At 41.3% G+C, this 15,011-nt stretch overlaps 1 protein-coding gene and 2 long non-coding RNA genes across 6 annotated transcripts in view; 2 read left to right on the forward strand and 1 right to left on the reverse strand.

Moving 5' to 3' along the window:
• grid1b (glutamate receptor, ionotropic, delta 1b) overlaps positions 1 to 15,011 on the reverse strand; it is a 288,771-nt gene that overhangs the window by 44,503 nt on the left and 229,257 nt on the right. For all 4 annotated transcript variants that reach the window (XM_044338603.1, XM_044338602.1, XM_044338605.1 and 1 more), the window contains 5 exons: positions 10,480 to 10,581; positions 8,923 to 9,045; positions 7,666 to 7,740; positions 7,115 to 7,457; positions 4,061 to 4,199 (listed from right to left, as the gene is read on the reverse strand). In XM_044338603.1, the coding sequence (XP_044194538.1) occupies positions 4,061 to 4,199; positions 7,115 to 7,457; positions 7,666 to 7,740; positions 8,923 to 9,045; positions 10,480 to 10,581 (782 nt within the window). The remainder of the gene's footprint in view (positions 1 to 4,060; positions 4,200 to 7,114; positions 7,458 to 7,665; positions 7,741 to 8,922; positions 9,046 to 10,479; positions 10,582 to 15,011) is intronic.
• Positions 7,370 to 7,795, forward strand: LOC122971848. The gene is made up of 2 exons (XR_006399570.1): positions 7,370 to 7,481; positions 7,700 to 7,795. It is a non-coding gene; the product is annotated as an uncharacterized LOC122971848 (long non-coding RNA).
• On the forward strand, positions 12,462 to 13,813 carry LOC122971850. Its single transcript, XR_006399572.1, has 2 exons — positions 12,462 to 12,982; positions 13,318 to 13,813. It is a non-coding gene; the product is annotated as an uncharacterized LOC122971850 (long non-coding RNA).

The raw sequence follows: 15,011 nt of genomic DNA on the forward strand, positions 1-15,011 counted from the left end.
CAGTCAAACCTCTACAGTTATCATAAGATCAGCTCTACTTCTGCATCTCCAACTTCCAGCGGTGGAAGAAGTACTCAGAAAGTAAAGGTAAAAGTACCAATACAGCAATGTAAAAATACTCCATTACAAGTAGAAGTCCTGCATGAAAAATCCTCCTACAGTAAAAGTACATAAGTATTATGAGCTTGATGTAGTTAAAGTATTGCAGTAAAAGTACATAAGTATTATGAGCTTGATGTAGTTAAAGTATTGCAGTAAAAGTACATAAGTATTATGAGCTTGATGTAGTTAAAGTATTGCAGTAAAAGTACATAAGTATTATGAGCTTGATGTAGTTAAAGTATTGCAGTAAAAGTACATAAGTATTATGAGCTTGATGTAGTTAAAGTATTGCAGTAAAAGTAGTGGTTTGGTCCCTCTGACTGATATATTATTATATATGACATCATTAGATTATTAATAGTGAAGCATCAGTGTTAGAGCAGCATGTTACTGTTGTAGCTGCTGGAGGTGGAGCTAGTTTACACTACTTTATATGCAGTTGGCTAGTTTAGTCCAGTGGTTCCCAACCTAGGGGTCGGGCCCCTCCAAAGGGTCAGCAGATAAATCTGAGGGGTCGTGAGATGATTAATGGGAGAGGAAAGAAGAAAAAACAAAGTTCTGATACACAAATCTGTTTTCAGTTTTTGGACTTTTTCTCTAATCTTTGATTTTTGCTGAAATATTGGATCATTTGAACATTTATTGAAATGAAAGCATGTGAGAAGTTTAGAGGGAAAAATCACTATTTGGTGGAGCTGTTAACAACTCATAGACATGTGAAATGTGACCCCGACTACATACTGCTTTTGTAAGACGTCAAAAGCCAAAAAGGTTGGAAACCACTGGTTTCATCTTTAACAATGTGTTGTATTTTAAAAGCTTGTTATATTATCCATTGTGTCAAATCTTCATCTGAAAAGTAACTAAAGCTGTCAAATAAATGTAGTGGAGTAGAAAGTACAATATTTCCCTCTGAAATGTAGTGGAGTGGAAGTATAAAGTAGCATCACATGGAATAACAAAATATTGTACTTGAGTAAATATACCATCCACTCTTAAATTTACTAAATTAGAAACGGTCTGCAGCTCCTCTACTGCAGCTGATTTGACATGATCCGTCTTCTTGGGAGCTTCTTTTAAAAGATTAATAATCAGCCAAATGAGTCAGAAACCCCTGTGGTTGAATGAGTAATTAACACCATACTGCTGTGGAGTGGCGGCCATGTTGAAACGAGTCACTCATCTCACTGGGAGGGAGTTTACGAGACGAGTCTCATTACTCAGAGCTGCTTCTGCGCTTTTGCATTAAGAGCAACATGTTCTCCGCTAATTAACGAACCACAGAGCATGATGAGGTTATTCAGTTAACGCAGGAAGGAGACAGATGTCCTAAAAGTGTTTGCTTAGTCTCTTAGAAATTATGTTTATTTGTTATATATGATGCTAATTTGCAACAACAAATGCTTTTTTTAAAGACACGTCAAGCCAACAACACGAGTCGCAAACTGTTCCAACTGAACAGAGCATATGTGGAGAATCTTCACTAATTACTACATTTATTTGTTTTTTCACACAATATCTGTTCATAGCAACTAAAGCATGATTAAAGTTTTTTATGGTTTTCTTCACATGACAAGTGCACAAACCCACAAACATTGTTACAAGATGCATAATCCCTGCAAAAAAAAAAAGGTATTTGGCAAAAACCATTTACATTAGTTCTTCATGTTTTTTGGTAAGTATACATAACTTATCATGAATTCATTCATCAGGAATGTACAAGAATCAACGGTTTCTCATTCAAAACGTTAATTAATGCAACAACTGAGGTGTTTCAACCATCCCAAACTCTGAGTTATTAATGATGCAGTTAAAGGGACTTCTTAAATATTAACCGTGGCATGAAATTAAATGTGTGAAGCATTAATGAAGCGGGTCTCTGGTGCTAAAGTCGTGCACTTTGTATTCACACAACTTCTCTTCCTTAACAAAAAATAATTGATGCCAGAGAACATAATCCAGTGTTTCCTCTATAATTATACGAGCCTGGCGACCTGCTGTTCTCGTTTTAGTGTCAATCTCAGCTCAGCCGAGTTTTGCTCAGCCATATTAAATACAGTATAAACATTTTTCATGGTATGTCTAGAAGAGTTGAATCGAGGTAGAACTGGGCAGTCAAACTCATGTTGCAAATTGCAGCTCGCATGTCCGAGCTGCAATTTGTAACATGAGTTTGTTTCCACTGGAATTCACTTGTTTGACGTGTTTTAAACTAATCAAAAGAAAAAAAAAAAAAAAACATATTTATTAACCTGTACATGAGGATGTGACACATCCACCAGCTATCTATGAGCGACAGACGTTTATGAAACGGAGCGCTGGCACTGAAGAAACATCTCCGAGAATCTATAACAAGATTGTGTTTATAATAACGCAGGATGAATCTATTGGCGCCGCGACAGCTGTGACCTCATGCGTCACGTCACATTATATTAATTCAGTCCAAAGCAACTTACAATGAGTGCATTAAAAGTGTAACCGAGAGCTCCAAACAATACAATCGTAACAGATATTTAAACTACTGGATCAAATCAACAGGAATTAAATGAAGACAGTAATGATGTAGCTTCAGTGGAAATCCCAATCATTTTGGGAAACTTACTCTCTTTCTCGCTAGATGTGATGTTCATTTCCTGTTCAAAAACAAACATCTGGACAAATACGGAGCGACGGAGTGATCATGTGACGCCTCAAAGTGTGAAGATGTTGAATATCTGCATCAGAATATTTACATTTTTGCATGTATTTGAAGTTTCTACAGTTTAATTAGAATCAGTTTTATTGTAACTGTGACCTGATTTCTCCTCGAGATCAATTAAAAAAAAATATATCACCTCATTTTTTGGTGGCACAAGGTCACAGCTGTGAAGTCTTTAAAAAGCTGAACCCCATAAACGTTAATCCCTTGCTGGACTCGTCTCAGCTGCCTTTAAGTGCTCGGACCGACTCCGACCTCACGGATCATAAAGACTGAACGAACTTCGAGTTCAGCTGACGAGGACGAAGCTGATCGCTGATTATTTACAGTCTGATCATCACCGACGAGCTGCAGCTTTACAGCCAGAGCGGACTCAGCTGTGTGTGTGTGTCTGATTCATCATGCCTCCCGTAGAACAGTTTGTTTCTCTGTGTTTGCGTATTTTGGAAATTATAATTTCCTCAACAGATGTCGATCAAGCTGCTAGTTCAGATTCAGACAGTCCTGTTGTTTATTTATTTATTTATTTATTTATTTAGTTTGTCATTTTCTGAAATGCACGGATGTTTGGGGAACAAAATTCATCAGCATTTGGACACATTTTTTTAATTTAATAACTAAATTACCTTTGTGAGATGAACGTGAAGTATATCGCTGAACTTTCTACGCCATCGCGACTAAATCCGGCAGTAACAAACGAGACCTTCTGACCAACAAACACTGAAACATTAAACAACTTAAACCAACTCTGGTGAGAAGAAAAGAACCGGTTGCTGAGTCTGTTTCACCTCAGAAACCCTCCGACTGCTCAGCGTGTTGGACAGTGATGTCTTTTACCAGAGCTGCTCTTCGCTGCTGGAGACGTGACGTTAATAACAACACAGCAGAGCAAACCTCCTCCTCCTCCTCCTCCTCCTCTTTACTGCAGAGTGAACACATCAACTTCTGTTTTTACAAAAGACATTTAAACCAGTGATGTTGGTCAATAAATTACACTTTCATTCTGTTCTTCTCATTCAGGCAGAAGACCGTAAGATGCGTACTCTCACACGCTTTTCACTGCTGACGGTGACCTTCATCAAAATCATTTATCAGTTATGTTTCATGTTTTACTTCAGTGGACTAACAACACCGGTGAAGGGTTTGGTATACTGGAGCGAGAGAGACAAAAACTAGTGAGAATTGTGAGTTTCCCAAAAAATTCGCACCTCTAAAATACATGTGTGTGTGTGTGTGTGTGTGTGTGTGTGAGAACCTTACCGTATAGCGTGGTCCATGCGTGACACGGTGAGGTACGCAGCCAGGTTGGCAGTGTACGACGAACACACGATGAGCGTGAAGAGCCACCAGCTGCCCATGACGATCCTGAGAGCCACCGAACCGACCACACCGTCCCCACCTTCACACACACACACACACACACACACACACACACACACACACATGTATTTCAGAGTGTTTTTCAAAGCATCCGGTTTTCATATCACACAGGTGCTAATGGACACATGTTGAGGGGATCAGACCTGTGACATCTCAGTTACAGGTTGCTCTCGGCAACCCGGGAAGGCCACCTGCCGTCTGATTCAAACGGCAGATGAGAGCGGTGCTTCATCACAGCGAGGCTGCGTCTAATCACAACCTGTTAGAACTAAAAGGTTTCCCAGGCAACCTGCCAGACCATAATAGGTGCAGCTGGGTGCCGCTCCTGTGTGTGTGTGTGTGTGTGTGTGTGTGTGTGTGTGGATCTCCTTGTGCATATGTATGAAGGTTAGTGGATGTGAACACGCGTGTTTGCAGGTGTCACAGTGTGTGTGTGTGTGTGTGTTCTTGTACTTCTGACTTTATGAGGACAGATTAGAGTTTTAGACCTTGACACATTTTTGTGAGGATGTTTGTTAAAAAAAAGGGGACAGTTATGAAAAAAGGAAGACATCTGTGACAAAAGAAGACATTTTCGCAAAGTGAGGAAGACATTTTTGAAAAGCCACGTTACATTTGAAAAGGGATGTTTTTTTTTTATAAGGAAGGACATTTCTGGAAAGTGACATTTTAGAAAATACAGTGTGTTAAAAAGTGAGGACAGTTTTGAAAAAAGTTTTGTTAAGTTAGAATAAGTTACTTTTGTAAACCTTTTATGATCTGTTTTAGAGATTTTTCCAGCGAATTGTTGATGACATTGAGGATATTGTGGAGGATTTTGTGAAAGAGAGAGAGAGAGAGAGTCTGGTCATCACAAACAACTGATTGGTTTTGGTTCAGGATAAGTTCAGGGTTAAACAAACAGACACACATAATGCCTCACATTCACACACACACACACACACACACAGTCATTGTCTCACAGTGACATTTCCTGGAGCTCTGTACTCTGTAATCTGCCTCCCACTAACGCAGTTAAGCACTTTAAAGTTTGATGGCCTTGTTTCTGCTTCTCTGTTAAACATTTCAGATGCTACAAAATCCTCCAGGGATTATATTTTTTCCCTCCATGTTTTTTTTTTTTTGCTGTGTAATCCGTGTAACCGCTCTAAATTAAACCCCCCCCCCCCCCCAAAAAAAAATCAAACTGAAATCCATCTTTACAAGGAAGATAATCTTCCTCTCGCTGTGATCAGACGTGATTGTTTTTTTTTTTTTTTAGCCAAACAGCTGAGTGGCTGAACTGTGAGACGATGTGAAAGTGAGTCACGGTTTCATGATGTTTGTGTTCAGAGTGACTCCCCGGCGGGGGCAGGGAGGGGGCGGGAGGGGAGGGGGAGTAGGGGAAGGCAAGAAGCAGGAACAGCACACTGAGACACATCACAACATTTCAACACGACACAAGTTTGACTTGAATGCCGTCAGATGAACGTAAAGGTTGCAGCAGCACGAGGTCAAACAGTCTGAACTGTGAGTCTTCTTCCATGTTCTAAGATCACTAATAAACGTATCATCTCTGTCTTCACCTCTAACGCTCAAAGAAAGTAAAGTTTAATAAACTACTGTACGAAACATCATGACAGAGACGTTTAAGTTGTGGAGATTCTTCTCATATCAGATCTATAAAAACAATTATCCTTCTTGTGGTGCAAAAGAAAGAGGTTAGAACCCCTCAAACAACCAGAATAATAATCACTCTCTGCTTATATTTCGGTTCACTCTCTCGTAATGTTAAATGATGTGAGCTGGTTCACGGCGAGGAGCGCCGGAGAGCGATGCTCATTCATTAAAGCTTCAACAGTAAAATAAGTTTTAAAATCCATCAGTCACGCAGCCCGAGAGAGAACGAGAAACCGTCTCATTCCTCCTGAGAACATTTTGAACTCACAGGTACAAGCAGCTCTCTCTGTAAATGTCCTATTATGCCTGAATGAAGTCAACATTAACATAAAAGTCTCCTCTGTCTGATGACAACAAGCCATCGCTTTAACAGATAGACGAAGTCGGCAATGTTACATATTCTGTGTCTGTCTGTGTGTGTTTGCTGCGGGGCAGGTAGAGTTCAGCGAGTTTATTAGAGCTCGTTAGATGAAAACAGCTGCTTGTGGAAACGAGACTGATGAGAGAGCAAACGGTTAATGTGGCACAAAAACCAAAGCTAGAGGCTAAAAAAACTCTCAATTCTCAATGGGTTCAGAACTACGAGAGACGCTTTCACATTACACAAAGTCATGTAATCTATCGCTGTTTTAATATTTATATACTGTATATAAGCAATGGCACTTAAAGGCTACTGAATCCTACAAAAGACGCCTTCAGACTGTGCGACGACAGCGATTGTGTAGGTTTATTGCATGTGACGCTGTGAGGGAGACGCCTGTAATGAAGTCTTAGATGTCAGTTTGAGGCTGTCAGGTTGTGAGAACGATGCGTGTTGAAATGTAGCGTTATGATATTAATATAAAAATGTGGTAAATAAATAGTCTTAAATTTCTGACTCTGTCTTTAGTCTTCGGTGGACGAGATCTAGGACACTGTTTTGGATTGACAACCAGAGATTTCATCACGTTTCTCTCAACTTTTGTCTCAGACAGAACAAAATGACACAGAGTAAAGGGGCCTAAAGAACAGACACACCACAAATAATTAATTTACACCAGCATACAGAATTGTATCAATATTAAAACTCTGAAAGAAGCACATGATGAACAACTAACTAGTTCTGCTAACAGACGAATGTATGTGGAGGTAGATTACATCACTGCGTTGGCACCTCACTTGTAAACCTGCATATATAAAGCTCATTTATGTCAAGAGTTTCATTTTTTATGTGATTTTTGCAAAGAAATCTGTCCAGAAGATCCTGCAGAATCGTTTCCCGTCTTCTTCTCTCACCTTGCTGTACGAACGCTCCGTAAACGATCCAGATGGCGCTGTGCAGACTGCCTGATCCCACGCCGTTGGTGGGCTGGCCCGGCGGTGCATTCTGGGTAGAGGAGGAGCGCAGCGCCTGCAGCCTGTTGAGCAGGAAGATGAGCACGCCTACGACGGGGATGGCCGCGGCGATGCAGGCCCAGACGGCGAGGTCGAAGGGCGCGAAGAGAGAGAAGATGTTGATCTTTTCTTCGGGTTTTCTCAGCAGGATGCCGACGCTGTAGTCGAGGTAACGCTTGCTGAAGTCCACCACGTTCTCGCGCTCCGGCGTGATGGTGATGGCCGACACCGCCAGGTCAGCTCTCTGGAGGAGGAGGAGGAGGAGGAGGTGAGGAAACAAGAGGCAGACAGTCAATAATAAGTATTTATGTTCTGATTTATGAGTGTACGGTGGCCAGCAGGGACAAAATTTGACCAGAGTGAATATATCTGAGCCAGTCAGGTGTTTCTGGCTCTGGATGTTGAGTATCTGCTGGAAGTTTATGTGAACTAACAGTAAATTCTAGTATTACCTTGTTGATGAGATCACCAATCATGCCGTTCCAGGAGCCGTTGGGAAGCTGAGATCCATATTTACTGTCGGCCACCTGGAGGGAAACAGAGGAGTTCAGTGAGTTTGTGCAGTTTGACCAAAAAACAGCCGAACAATCCAGATTTTCAGAGACTCGACTTCAACACGAAGTAGATTTAAATAAACGCAGGTTTTGTTTTCATGTCATTATTCAGTGTGACATCGTATTTTGTGGTTTCTAACCACTCAATAGCGACTGCTAGGAGCGCTTAACTTCATGCGTTTCTCATGTTCATTGAAAAAATATGCAGATTTAAGAGTTGTTATTCATACAAGTTGACTTCCAACAGCCTCTACAGCCGCCATTCTGATATTTCTGACATTATTTTTCTGGCTCTGGCACAGGAAGATGACATATTCATTCTTAATCCCACCCACAAGGCTCTGATTGGCTCAGTTGTTTCTCCAAATGGGAAAACAGCCATCGACACCAAACCTGCTTCAATAATCCACAGAAATCTCCTGCAGTCAATAAAGAGCGACTGTACAGCTCAGTGTGAGTCCTCTCACTCTCTCATCTTAAAGTTTTGACCTCATCACTTTTCTTCTTCTTCTTTTTTTTAATTTTTTTTGGAGAGGGCATTGATCCAGCTCCTCAGCTAAAGCGGCGCCTCCGCTCAGTGTGATTAGTTTAAGCGATATAAACAGCCGAGCGTCTTTCTGCCTCTGATCCCACAACAACGGCGGGTTCTGCCAGAGCTTCCTCCTGCGTCGGGCGCGGCACGGCGAAGATGCCGATCTAACCAAGCGAGACTAATACTTCCACCCTGCGGTTCATCCCCTGCAGCTGCAACACTTCCAGATACCAACACTGACACAACAGGTATTAGTACAGCAAGCCGCAGCTACACACCGCCGTACCTGTGCAGGTTCCTTTTATCACTAACCAACTGCAGCTAAACAGGAAAAATATGTCCGTCGTGACACAGAAATTGGATTTTATGCTAAAAAGACCGTAACTGTGGAAGATATCCACTTTATTTGACTAACTCAGACTGCACAGACGTGGTAAAATGTAGATTAAAAGCATCATTAAGGATTAAAAACACAAAGAATCGTCATCGAGGTGAGAAAAATGTGAACAGAATCTGACTCCATCCATACGAGCTGCTCTCTCTTCTTCTTCTGCAGTCCTTCTGAATTGTGTATCTGTGACATTTAGTTACACTTGAACTAAACCTGTGAATGTCAGTCCCACCTGGTAGATCTCGTATTTAAAGCCCAGGATTTTGGCGAGGGCGTCCAGGACGTCGATGGAGAAGCCTTTATATCTCTTTGGCTGCCCCAGGATGTTCTCTGCCACCATGACAAAGGGGTCCTCCTGCACAGAGAGAGAGAGAGAGAGAGAGAGAGGTGGGAGGGGGGTAAGAAAGACACGGCTTCTCCACATAACTGCTGCTTCAAAAGAACTGAAAAACAAAGAAAGATCAGTGTTTGAGGGGAAATAAGGGGGCGTTTGAAAAGAGAGGACACAAATTTAGAGCAAGACGTCCTCAAAAACTCTATCCGACAGAAAAAAAATCAAAAGTAAAGTCTCTAATGAGAATATATGAGGATGTACAGTATGTGAAATATAAAATATGCATAGAAAAGTGCTTCATGAGGTATTTATATTATAATATTTCCACCGCAGAGGTTGAGAATGCTCATTGCCAGTTATTCATGCGGTAATAAATGTATACAAATGAATACATAAGGCAAATGTGTTCTCATTCCCAAAGCATCAAATACCGATGCTTTATCACGACACTCGGCGTCCAATACCGACGCACAAGGCAGCGGGCTTTCAACTAACTCCAATGTAAACCCATCTGCATGATTATTAGACGCCATGAGACCGATGACGTCTTTATGAGGTGACATTTTCCTTTTTGGGTGGACGGTGAGATAGTTAGATGGATGGATGGGGAACTGCAAGAGACCGCTGTTCGCCTGCCGCATCCAACCGCGACTCAGGATAGTTTTTTTGTTGTGATGTTTACTGTTGCCATGACTACGTTTTAAGCAACCTCCGGGGCTGAAAAATGAAGCCAATGCAGAAGTGCCAAAAAACTGCAGTTCCTTGAATGGCCACTTGAGGCCCCAAAAGTGAGTCAATCCCCATAGATGTTAAAATACCCAACTTCACAGCAGAAATAAACATGTTTACAGCTTTTTTGTCTCTACAGCTAATTTCTCCTCTCATGACAACTGTACTAGGGGTGAATTTTTTTCTCTGTTCATCCGTTTAAATTTTGCATAATTAAGGACAACAGGTTGCTAGCCGCTAGGTAGCTTATTCCAGCTACCAGGCTTCATTCGGCCCGTCTCAGCTCCACCCTTTTACCCATCGTGGATTAGTTGGGAGTCAGACACTGCCAAGATGGCGACGAAACCAATTGGTGACGTCACGGCGGCTTTATCCATATTTTTTACAGTCTATGGTTTCAAGTGATCATTTTCAGCCTAAACCTAATCCAGTGTTTTTTGTGCCTGACCCTAACCAGACCACACCAGTTGCTTGGATTTAGTTGAAAGCTACGTTGCTACGTCACTATATAGACGCCAAAGGGTGCCTTGTGCATCTACATGAGACGCCGGAGCGGCGTGACAAAGCGTCGGTATTTGGGATGAGAACGGGTTGTTCTGGCGGCGGGAAGGTGTGTGTGGGATTGAGTCAGAATAAACTACAGTGTGTGTGTTCAACGGTGATGAAGGAACATGTCACCCAGTGCAGCGGTGAGGCTAATTGATGATTAAATACAATGTCACCTACCAGTAAAGTGACCACTTTGACCGTCACCCCCTGCATGCCGTTCTCTATACGGCTCTCCTTCAGACTGCCGTTCAGTCCGTGAACTGAGTCCCAGGTAGCCAGCTGCAGAGACAATTAAAAGGAGACCGACTGTAAGCAAACAGAGTACACAACAGAGGCATCCATCACATATGGCTTGATGAGCTTTAATCATTTAATTTGTGTGTCAAAGGTCCTGGGAGAGAAAAACTAGAGGTGAACACAACGGGCCGAGCAGCCGCCCGTGAAGCTCTACAAGCTGCAATTTGGCAATTTATTCACTGGTCTCATTGGATTTCGTGTGGTAGAGTCCGCTGCTGCAAATTAGACAGGCACAAAAACCAGACGAGGGTGGAAAAAATGCCAACGACCCACTCCAGCATGTTTTCATTCATGGCTGTGATTGCAGACACAAAATGAGCCTGACCTAATTAGGTCACAAGACACCTACTGCCTTCTCCAACAAGCCTCTCAAAGCCCCAAACATCCCTCTCAGTGTAATGTACTCAGAAAGCATCGACAGTTCATTTGCCTCCTACAGACACCAGAGTCCATGGATATCAGTGTGTGTGTGTGTGTGTGTGTGTGTGTGTGTGTGTGTGTGTTAGGGAGCATGTCAGATGATATAATTTTAAACCAAATGTCCTCACAAACACATTCTGCACTTGTTTTTAAAGGTTCATACTGTATTTTCAGCATGTTAGAAACCAGTGTACAGTCAAAAAAGAACTGAGGGGTCCACAGAAGATTAAAGGAGCAATAAGATATTTCTATTACACAAAATTTTGTTTTTCATTTTACATTTCCTAATTTTTTTCACTTTTTTCTTTGTTTAAGGCTCTAAAAATCCTTTTAAATGAAAAAGTCACAGAAGAAAAAACATCAATTTTGGGCTGAACTACTCACAATACTTGTCTTGCTTCATTTTAAGGGTCCACAAGAGAAAAAGGTCGTTAACAATTGTTATAGACTGAACTATGAAACTATGGAAGCCCAGTTCTGCCACTTGGGGCCACCAGAAAAAGCTGTAAATACAACATTTACATATTTTGTGAAGGCTGCACCAGAAACGTGTGATTGGCCATCACAGCACAGTGTTGGCAATATATGCAGCATATAGACATTTTTGAAATGAAGACAAACATATGAATGGCTAAAAGGACAATAAGATGAAGAAACAAGAAACTGTTCTTGAATACTGTATATACAATATTCTGCAAAAGTTTTAGGCACTTCAGATGTTAAGATTCATCATGCAACACCATCAGGGAGACAGCTGATTGGTCCCAAATGTGTTCTGCAGCATGACAACGAGCCCGAACATCGAGTCAGAGTCATAAAGAACCATCTTCAACAAGAGGAACAAAGAGTCCTGCAGCAGATGGTCTTTGGTCTCAACATCATGGAGTCACTCTTGGATTAACATGAAGAGACAAAAGCAGCTGAGACACCAAAATCCACAGAAGAAGAACTGTGGTGACTTCTCTAAGATGCAAGAACAATCGACCTGCCGAGTACCTGAAACACTGTGAGCAGGTGAACCGAGCAGAACCACTGCTGTGTTAAAGGCAAAGCTATTCAAAGCACATATTGATCTCATTTAAGTTTCTTCTATTTACTGAACTTTGTGTGAAGTTGATAAATAAAACATATTCATGGGATTATTTTTTAAAGCATCCTCACTTAACTTTAGTGCCTGAAACTTTTTGTGTGGTCCCAACTTGTGCAGCCTCAGGGTCCAGATTTTATCCGTCAGACATCAGGTCACAGTCCAGATAATTTAACACCCACTCAGTATGTCCATGTCAGTGGATTCAAACCCACCACATTCTTGTTGTGGGGAGACGTACAGGGCTAACCACAAGTGCAATAACTTCACTACAACTGAGGTTTAAAGCTCAATAAAATAAGAAGCACTGCAGCAAGAGAGTGCAAAAAAAAAAATCATCAGAAGTAACAGCAGATAGAACATCTGCAGTGATGAAAATGATAAAGAAAAGTGTGGTTTCAAGCCAGGTCAGTACTTCACTGCATAAAACTGAACCGTCAGTGGTTCAGACACAATATAACTTGAAGCCTGACAAGATGGATTCTTGCGTGATCTAGTGAATCCAGCCGCCTCGCAAGTTAAGGAACACGTGATGTTTTCAGCCGCCCGCAAATCAGATAAGATCTCTTCTCCAAACGCCATTTGAGAGGAGAACTTTGATGAAGAAACTACAAGTCAAAGAGCTTGGCCTAGATATATCTGACATCAAAATGAGAAAACAGGCTAGCGAAAAAGGTCAAATGTTCAGGCGAGGCTCGGCTAGCTGGATGCAGTCATGTAAATACCATATTCCCATGCTTACTTTTTTAAAACGACGGGGTCAGATACATGTGGACTGTTACAGGAGTAAAGACACATTCAGTGGATCTGTAGCAGCAGCCTATAGAGAGACAGAGGACACCAGGACAAGAGGAACAACAGCGGTTGGCTGCAGAGGTAAGTAGTAACATAGTTCTGTTTATGAGATGCTTAAGATGTGTTAAACTAGACACCTCTGCTATGTGTCACCGTCTGCCTTCTTCACTTCCAGTGTAATAATAAAAGAGCTGTACTTTTTCTTTCATTCTGACATGTGACAGGTCCCTTTCACCACACAGCTGCTGAGGAAGGCAAAGACACATTCCTGATATTAATCAGAAAGCTGTCCTTGCTCGTCACAAAATAACATGCTCATCTTGTCAGAGGATGCTGGTGACATTATTTAGAGATGAAAGATGTGAAAATTTGATGTTCTGACCTGTTTTTCTTTTTAATTATGTATCATTTCACAGGTGTGTGATACCGTTTTGAGTCACGACACGGAGCAGTTCACTTTCAATGAGCACCTCATCAGTGCCGCTCTGTTGCGAGGAGATTTGTTCCCAGAACACCCAGTTAAGTTCCCGGATTCAGTGCTGGAAACCACAGTGGAGACCTTCCCCAATAGAACTATCCCTGATCCATGTGAAAGACCAGTTCAAGGCTCGCAGTGGTGCACGGACTGGAGAACAACCTTCAGTCTTCTCATCACCACAGCCATGATGACAGCAGAATTATAAAGAGGATCAAGACCTGCCTGAGGAACATCACGATCACCTGAATGCTCCGGCTGTGCTATTCATGGAGAAAAAAACGAAGTGTCACACACACACACACACACACACACACACACACACACACACACACTGCTACCCAAAGATATTTCATTGACTCTCATAATAGACAAATGAAAGGAGCAAATCTTCACATTTTAGAAACAGAAACCAACATTTTTTGGACTGTTTGCTTGAAAAATCACTCAACGATGAAACTGTTAATTGTTGCAGATTATGTTCTTTTCGATCGACTAATTGATGAATCAATTAATCGTTGCAGCTCTGGAGCACATTAACAGCTAGTAACATTTAGCTTGATCATGAAATACTGTACGCTTCTCTTCCCGTCAAAGGTTTGAGTTCAACCACTTGACGTCCATTTTTTTTATTATTCATCCTTTTATACAGTGTAAGATTTCCTAGAAACATCAAGTAAATCTATATAATTTGATGTTATTGTATTTAATCCACTCTGTTCTGTGTGCCTCTTGCGTTGCCTATTTACTATTAACGGTGCAGCTGCGCACTTCGGCCACAAGGTGTCACCGGTGTAACAGTCAACAGCCTTTCAAACAGATGTTATGTGTAAAAATAAATAAATTGTTTACGAGTTCAATTTCAAATGCAAATGTATAAAAATAATCGTATAAAAATGCTTCGACTTTTTAATATTGGCATTTAATAATTACTGACAATTTCACAGACCACTGGTTTCCTGCAGTTTGTGTTAAATTATGTTGGGATGGTTACTGGAACTGACTGAAAACTGGCACAACCTAGAATATTTTTTTTCACCAGTACAGCTTGTGTGTATCCACGTTGCATAATCGCTCTGTGAGTGCATTCATGCCTGACTATAAGTGTGTGTGTGTGTGTGTGTGTGTGTGTCATTTTGATGAAGAGCATTCCAGTTACCATGGAAACACACACACACACACACACACACACACACACACACACATACAAAATAGCCTTATTTGCTTTTCTGCCTCTCTCGTTGATGTTTATTGATCGGGTGGGATGTTGGTTGAACAGGCTCCACACTCATGCATGTCTGTGTGTATTTAATCCATTAATCCTCGCTGCATCGGTTAAGTGTTTGTGCTTCATTCCTTCTGAGGAAAACCACAGCCTTCACCCTTCATGAAGAAAAATAAACAAACAAAACAAAACAACAACAAAAAAAAAAAACGCCTTAATTCCTCATAAACTCGTTAAACAAATTGGTTTATGAGCATTTTCATGTATCCATCCATGCGTCGAAAAAAACACGTTAAAAAAAAAAATCAATACAATAAAAAACGGGTCACTTTCACATTAGAGAAGGCTAATAAACAGTGTGATCAACCACGGTCTGATTAATTTTAGCTGACAGTTAATGCGAACACGCT

The sequence above is a fragment of the Thunnus albacares genome, chromosome 20, assembly GCF_914725855.1.
Source record: "Thunnus albacares chromosome 20, fThuAlb1.1, whole genome shotgun sequence".
Lineage (NCBI taxonomy): Eukaryota > Metazoa > Chordata > Actinopteri > Scombriformes > Scombridae > Thunnus > Thunnus albacares.